This window comes from Sinocyclocheilus grahami, unplaced genomic scaffold, assembly GCF_001515645.1.
Source record: "Sinocyclocheilus grahami isolate Dianchi unplaced genomic scaffold, SAMN03320097.WGS_v1.1 scaffold706.1, whole genome shotgun sequence".
In the NCBI taxonomy this organism is placed as follows: domain Eukaryota; kingdom Metazoa; phylum Chordata; class Actinopteri; order Cypriniformes; family Cyprinidae; genus Sinocyclocheilus; species Sinocyclocheilus grahami.
This window is the reverse complement of record NW_015505885.1, coordinates 614,765-623,175: the sequence shown is the minus strand read 5'-3', so window position 1 is coordinate 623,175 and position 8,411 is coordinate 614,765. Positions and strand designations below refer to the sequence as shown.

The 8,411-nt window shown below is 37.8% G+C and overlaps 1 protein-coding gene across 1 annotated transcript in view; it reads left to right on the top strand.

Annotated features, from left to right (window-relative positions):
* LOC107559946 (leucine-rich repeat LGI family member 2-like) overlaps positions 1-5,310 on the top strand; it is a 7,475-nt gene extending 2,165 nt beyond the window's left edge. The window contains exons 2-9 of the mRNA XM_016243976.1: positions 1-37; positions 205-276; positions 641-712; positions 1,985-2,056; positions 2,147-2,218; positions 2,375-2,544; positions 3,378-3,542; positions 3,617-5,310. The exon at positions 1-37 is cut by the window's left edge and continues 8 nt beyond it. Coding sequence (XP_016099462.1) covers positions 1-37; positions 205-276; positions 641-712; positions 1,985-2,056; positions 2,147-2,218; positions 2,375-2,544; positions 3,378-3,542; positions 3,617-4,434 — 1,478 coding nt within the window. The 3' untranslated portion in view covers positions 4,435-5,310. The remainder of the gene's footprint in view (positions 38-204; positions 277-640; positions 713-1,984; positions 2,057-2,146; positions 2,219-2,374; positions 2,545-3,377; positions 3,543-3,616) is intronic.
* Positions 5,311-8,411: the final 3,101 nt, after the last annotated feature.

Genomic DNA, 8,411 nt, shown 5'->3' with positions numbered 1-8,411 from the left:
ATGTCCCCAGATTCATTCCCAACGATGTCAGTTCACTGTGAGTCCTCATAAGCTAATGCATTAGATCAGTTAGTAGACTACACTTGAGTAAATATAGCATTTCAGGACCAGTGCTGCTCACGTTCAATCATATTGCTTTTATATTTCTATGTAACAGGGTCTCGTTTTGTGTCGGGCTTGTATTGAATTTTTTGCATTTTGCAGGAGTATTGTGAATGGGACCTTCTCTGAGATCAAGGAGGCGATGTTCTCACACATGCCATCTTTACAGTTACTGTAAGTCAAGCCCATCTGACTAAGCACATGTGTATGACATACACTCTAAAAAATGCTGGGTTAAATACAACCCAGTGCTGGGTAAAATATGGACAAACCCAGCAATTGGGTTGTTTTGTCCCAGCGGTTGGGTTACTACCCAGAAGGTTGGGTTAAACATTTAACCCAACCGCTGGGTCAAAACAGCCCGATTGCTGGGTTTGTCCATATTGGGTTGAACATTTAACCCAACCGCTGGGTCAAAACAGCCTAATTGCTGGGTTTGTCCCTATTTTACCCAGCACTGGGTTGTATTTAACCCAGCATTCTTTAGAGTGTATAATTTCAATGACAATGATTGTTGGCAATGATTGAACTCTGACAGGTTGCTGAACTCCAATGCCCTCACCACAATAAGGGATGACACATTTTCTGGCCTTCCGCACCTGGAGTACCTGTAAGTTTTCTTTCATTGTTATTTTATTCTTTTTAAAAAATTTATAGATAGTCTATTGCAGTGCTGTTGCTATAGCTTTTTGACACTGCTGGGTTGTTTCAACCCAACTTTGGGTCAAATATGGACTATCCCAACCGTTGGGTTAAATTTTTACATTAGATTTTTAACCCAAAAGTTGGGTTGAAACAACCCAGCATTTTTTTAGAGTGTATAGAAATGGAAGGTCTAATTGTTTTTAAAGCAATAGTTCACCAAAAAATTTAAATTTGCAGAAAATGTACTCACCCTCAGACCATCCAAGATATAGATGAGTTTGTTTCTTCAGCTAAACAGATTTGTAGAAATGTAGCATTGCATCTATTGCTCACCAATGGATCCTCTGCAGTGAATGTGTGCCCTCAGAATGAGAGTCAAATCCACAAGTAATCCACACCACTCCAGTCCATCAGTTAACATCTTGTGAAGAGAAAAGCTGCATGTTTGTAAGAAACAAATCCATCATTAAGCTTCTTACTTCCAGCAAAATTATGAGTCCTCTAACATTGCTTTGTCCAGTGAAAACGTCGTCTCGTCTGAATCATGAGAGAAATATGCACAGATCAAGCACCGTTAACAGGTGAAAACAGCTCTAAACAAATATGTTATATGGTGGATTTTGATGTGAGAGGACAAAAATAGACTTTTTCACTGGAAGAAGTGTTATTATGGATTATGGACTCGTATTTTTGCCAGAAGCAAAAAAAATTAAACTTAAAACACCTTAATGATGGATTTGTTTCTTGCAAACACGCAGCTTTTTGCTTCACAGGACATTAACTGATGCACTGGAGTGGTGTGGATTATTGTGATGTTTTTATCAGCTGTTTGGACTCTCATTCTGACGGCACCCATTCACTGCAGAGCATCCATTGCTGAGACACTGATGCAATGCTACATTTCTCCAAATCTGATGAAGAAACAAACTCATCTACATATTGGATGGTACATCTTTAAGTAAACTCTTTATTCGAGAGAAAAATATATTGCGAAGCTGTGAGTTTTGAACAATTGCATATTGGAGATATGCACACATTCTTTGAACATATGAATGTATCATTCTAACTTAATTATATACGTATTTAATTGAAATGTATTCATTTAATTTCCTTAAGTAATTGTTTTAATACTTTATTAATGGTTGTTTGGTTTCTAATTTAGTTATAATCATCCTGGTTCCTTTTCATGTCACCATCTTTTACTCTTTCAGCTCTTAATTTTCTCTCCATTCTTTAGGTTTATAGAAAACAACAAGATTGAGACAACATCAAAATACTCTTTCAGAGGACTTAGGGATTTGACTCATCTGTACGTTATTTTTTATTATATTAAATGAACATACATATGCTAATTATTTGTATGGTACTTTACTCTAAAGTGTTGCTGTATCCCTCACAGGTCTTTGGCAAACAACAACATTAAAGCTTTGCCCAGAGATCTATTCATCGATCTGGACTCATTGATAGAGCTGTGAGTGAGCTTCTGTAAATGCTTACTTAGCGATAACTATTATGCAATAGAGTGCATTGAATATGATATGATAAAATGTCTTTTTAAGCCTACAGGAATGAACACTATATAATAAGGTCAATGCTTACTGATGTTTTCATATATATTTCCTTGCAGAGACTTGAGGGGCAATGTCTTTGAGTGTGACTGCCGAGCGAAGTGGCTGATGATGTGGCTGAAGAGCACGAACGCCACTGTATCAGACGTCCTCTGCGCCAGTCCTGAGGAGATGAAGGGCAAGCGGCTCAATGACATGGCGAGCTTACATAACGAATGCATCTCTACAGGTATGTGAATGAGCATGTGCATGCTTGGTAGTGTGTTTGTAAGCTTACAAATCCAATTCAGTGCATTTTTTATAGCTATTTACAAGTACATTGAAACAATTTGGTAAAAATAATTCTTAATGACGACATGAAATGAATTCACCACATCTGTTTTCTAAATGCATGCTATAGATCTTATTGTGAACAATTAATCCATGCATACGTTTATTTATTTATTTTTTTTAATTGACCTTTAATTTCATAACTGGATCTTTTAGTGAAATGACTTCTCTCTGGTGACGTATGCAGGACTTAACCTCCGCTTAACCTCACTCCTGCAAGCTCACACTCATCTGCCTCCACTTTTGAGTGCAGCATCCACATCTGAAACTCCAATCAACAGCCGATGCGTAGAACCAAGTCCCGCCATACATTTGTTTTCTATATGGAAGTAAAAGGAAGAAAACATCTGTTGCTATTCACTCTTAAAAATAACCGTTGAAATGGGGCTTTCGCGGCAGTGCCATAGAAGAACCATTTTTGGTTTCCTCAAAGAATCTTTCACTGAACAGTTCTAAAAAAAGAATTAGTGCGAAGAACATTTTTAAGAATCTAAAGAACCTTTTTCCACTATAAAGAACTGAAAAGTTCCATGGATGTTAGAAGTTCTTCATGGAACCATCAATGCCAATAGAGAACCTTTATTTTTAAGAGTTTAATTCCATGTCAACTTTAAAATCCGTGCTGAGCGTCTGTTGGGCTAGTTTTTGCAGTGTGTTCCACATATCATGCAGCATATCAGTTATGAGATGCAAAACAGTTACTAAGATGCAATTTTACCATATGTTGTCCAGATTTCGTTCCTCTCCACTCTGTGTCTACTGAGTCTTTGTCTGTGGACACGTTCTCCCACAAGAACGACGTGTACGTGGCCATCGCTGCTCCCAACATAGAGAGCTGCATGGTGCTCCAATGGGACCACATCGAGATGAACTTCAGGAGTTACGACAACATCACAGGTACAGTCATGTTAAAGCCATTATATGAAGGATTGCGTATGGCCAAATAAATCATGCAATGTGTTCTCTTTTAGGTCAGTCCATAGTTGGCTGCAAGTCTGTGATCATCCAGAACCAGGTGTTTGTCATCGTTGCTCAACTCTTTGGTGGTTCCCACATCTACAAGTTTGATGAGGACCAAAGCAAGTTCACAAAGTTCCAGGACATTGAGGTTTCCAAGATTTCCAAGCCGAATGACATCGAGGCCTTTCAGATCGGCAACGACTGGTTCTTCATCATCGCTGACAGCTCGAAGGCTGGACTTTCTACTCTCTACAAATGGAACGACAAGGGCTTCTACTCCTACCAGTCGCTTCACGAATGGTTTCGTGATACCGATGCAGAGTTCGTGAATTTGGACGGTAAGGCCCATCTTATCCTAGCGAGCCGTTCCCAAGTACCGGTCATCTACCAGTGGAGCAGGAGCACTCAGAAGTTTGCCTTGCAAGGAGAGATCCCAAACATGGAAGATGTAGTCGCTGTCAAGGCCTTCAGGATCAAGGAGGATCTTTATCTGGCCATGACCCGATACATCGGCGACTCCAAAGTCTTGCATTGGACTGCTAAGGAGTTCTCCGAGGTCCAGGCGCTTCCTTCGAGAGGGTCCATGATCCTGCAGCCATTTTCCTTCAAAGAAAGGTACTACCTGGCTCTGGGAAGCGACTACACCTTCTCGCAGATCTATCTGTGGGATGCAGAGGAGAAGGTTTTTGAGCGTTTCAAGGAAGTCTACATCCAGGCTCCTCGTTCCTTCACTGTGGTCTCCACTGACCGGAGGGACTTCGTATTTGCCTCCAGTTTTAAGGGCAGCACACAGATCTTTGAGCATATCATCATTGATCTGAGTCTTTGAGTGCTGTTGTGGACACAGTCGAAGTTAAGGCATGTCAGTAACCCCTCGTTTAGCAGTTGGACGTTTTTTTCTGGAAAGCCAATTAGTGGGTTTTAAGACGAGGGAAGTCTGGGAAGCAAACGTAATATGGCATTAGCAGGTTCACAGTAATAAGTATTACATCATGCATCTGTGTAGTTTTACATAGATTCTGGGAGGGCCTTGACATTTTTTTGTTGTAATGTATTAGAATTGTTATATAATATATAGAACATTTCCTCAGCCCTGCTGAAAACATTTCTGCCGAACATATGGTGCATGGACTGCGGAAAAGAGTTGCACTTGTCACCTGTAACTACTTAAATCACTCTACATAATGATATATACTGTAACTCTGAGAACCTTTCAAAACTCTGTATGCAACAGCTGATACCGTGCATGGCGCGGCTGCAACAACATCGAGAATAAAAAAATACAATTTTCAGAGCAGGCATGCAGATCAAGTAGTGATACAGGTGACAAATGCAGTCTTACTTTCTTTAGAGACATTGTTACCTCATTGTTCATTATTTATTTAAATCATATCTCTCTTTTGGTGGACTACGTTTTAATGTCAAGTAATTAATCATTTAAAATGAATCGCCTCTATTATATTTACCAGGATCTGTTCCATGTTAAACGAATCAAAACTTATATTTCAGTTGTGTGATTTTAGGCAGAAATGTTTGTGTTTATGTGGCTGGTTGTAATGAATTCAAGAATGGAGCCTTTTGTGAAAGAAAAAGATCATCTACGTTTCAATACAGGGTAATTGTCAAAAGCACAAGCCTTTAAAATCATCATACGTCTATTAATAGAGAAAGAGACTTAATCTTATTCATTACAACTTATTTCGAATAACGATTTTTTGGTAACACTTTATTTCGATAGTCCACTTTAGACATTCTATTAACAGTAAGTAACTTTGCAACTACATGTCAACTAGCAGTTAGTAGAGTATTAGTAGACTGTCTGCTTAATATCTTCTAACACTTTCTTTGTCAACTTATTCTGCTAACCCTAAACCTACCCTAACAGTCTACTCTGAGAGTTAGTAGACATGTAGATGCAAATTAATGAGAATTAGTTGACATGTAGTTACAAAGTTACTTATAGTTAGTAGAATGTCTAAAGTGGACTATCGAAATAAAGTGTAAAACCAGAAATAAAACCAATTTTTTTTTGTTCTGTGCAATGAATGTAAACTGCTTTTTAAGTACTAGTAACAAATGTTGAATGTCTGACTTTAAAGTGCATTAAAATAAGAACCTCATTTTCATAGTTTTGCATATGAGAATTAGTTGACATGTAGTTACAAAGTTACTTATAGTTAGTAGAATGTCTAAAGTGGACTATCGAAATAAAGTGTAAAACCAGAAATAAAACCAATTTTTTTTTGTTCTGTGCAATGAATGTAAACTGCTTTTTATTTTAAGTACTAGTAACAAATGTTGAATGTCTGACTTTAAAGTGCATTAAAATAAGAACCTCATTTTCATAGTTTTGCAAACTGGGATGCAGAGAAAAGAACAACACAACCCTAAATAATGACTGCAGCCTGCAAAAGCATGATATTCAGCTATTAATATTCAATAAGTCTTATAAAAAATCAATAAATAACAACTCTTACTTGACCATATAATGTCTGCTCATTCATACCAGTTTTAGCTTAATCTGATACGCAAAAATTGAATTTTCATTTTGTAAATCATTGTTCTTATCCTCATTTGTTGAATGTTAAGACGTGTTTTTTGAATACTAATGTAAATAAATGCATGTGAACACTGACTATCATTTGATTATTAATTCATAACACACATGGTTTCTGACCAAATGTACAGTTTTGAAAGAATGAAGAAATTAAGATGGTTAGCCACCTTGGAAAGTGGGTGATTTTGATATGATAAAAAGTGACATTGAATAACATTACAGGGTAAAGATAAATCGATTGGATTGGCCACAGACATGTAGAATTAGCCTAGTACATTTTCATACACTGAGCAATCGTCAGCTCGTTTTAGGATGCTATTTAAACTAGGCATACTGTAGCATCAACTGTTTATTAGCTACAGCACAACACTATGGCAAGCCGTTTTAGCTTAAAATATCCCCAGTGTTACTCGTCGTAATTGCATTTTTGCTAGTAACAATTCAATTAGAGAGCTCTACAATTAAATTCTTACTAGTAACAATGCCAGTTAGAGAGCTCTCTAAATCAATTCTTACTAGAAACAATTATAATTAGAGAGCTCTCTAATTTAATTGATAAGCTTAATTAGGCGATATTTTGCTGAGTGTGTTTTTGTGCTGGGACCGTGGTTTTGGCCAGTAGGTGGCAGCACGACTCTGTCTTACTGAGTGATTCATTTAAAAACAGATTCATGATTTTTACTAGTAACAATTGAATTAGAGAGCTCTCTAATTGAATTAGAGAGCTCTGCAATTGCATTGTTACTAGTAAGAATTAAATTAGAGAGCTCTACAATTCAATTCTTACTAGTAACAATACAAATTAGGGAGCTCTCTAATTCAGTGCTTACTAGTAAAAATGTAATTACAGAGCTCTCTAATTAAATTCTTACTAGTAAGAAATCTAGTTACAGAGCTCTACAATTGTATTCTTACTAGTAAAAACTTGTATTCATTAGATGCAAAACAGATTTGCGACTACATCCATTTGCCTTTCCAATTCCCGCCTGTGGTGATACACTTCAAAATAAAAGCCCCATAAGCATGAGTTGATAGCATTGTCATTGTGTCAGAATGACCATAAGAGTGAGATGACAGTTTTAATAAAGTGAAGTGACATGTGGCCAAGTATGGTGACCCATACTCGGAATTAGTGCTCTGCATTTACCCATCCAAAGTGCACACACACAGCAGTGAACACACACAAACCGTGAACACACACCCGGAGCAGTGGGCAGCCATTTATGCTGCGGCGCCCGGGGAGCAGTTGGGGGTTCGGTGCCTTGCTCAAGGGCACCTCAGTCGTGGTATTGAAGGTGGGAGAGAGCGCTGTACATTCACTCCCCCCACCTACAATCCCTGCCGGTACGAGACTCGAACCCACAACCTTTGGGTTACGAGTCCGACTCTCTAACCATTAGGCCACGACTTCCCCCCACGATCTATAATACTTAATAGATCATTAGAGCCTCAGCGCTGCTATTCGTCATTAAATGCTGCTTGACTGAACAAGCTGCATTGAGTCCCCAAGTTACAACTACAAAAATATATATATTAGTAAATAACATTAACAAATGTTTTTAAGTAATGATAAATGTTATATTTATGTAATGTCAATGTAATTAGACAGATTTTGAGATTTATTGTATTAAACATGGTTTCAAATCAATTGGAAAAAAGAAGAACATTTCAATGCACAAACGTTTTTTGGTAGCACAACAATGCATTAAACTTGTCAGCCACAAGACAAGTAAAAATAAGCTTTTAAACAGCTTACTAACAATTGTAACTATTTTGTAGAAGAAACATGAACACAGTATTCAACAATATATGCTATATCCCTTGTGATTGCCTGGATATGCATTAAAAAATGGGCATGCATTAAAATGGAGGTTTTAACTTGGCTGAAGAATTGTGCAAACACACATTAACTGAGCACTAACAGCACTAATATGCATTGACAGAACACACTTTAGGCCCTGTCCCCACGGAGATGCGTTTAGCTGTATACGCATACATTTTGTATTGTATAAGGCGTTTTGGGAGAGTGAAACCGATATTTTTTGAAACCGGGTCCCAGAGAGGATAAATCTGAAAACGCCGCCCTTGCGTTTTCATGTGGACAGCGAATCCGTATATTTTCTGAAGTCATCACGTCATCAGCCCACCTCTCGCCCCTAGTCAGACACCGCTAAGTCACGTAACAGCAACAAAAACATGAACAACGATTGTCTTTTTGTCTTTTTATTAACTAACATTGACACAGATTA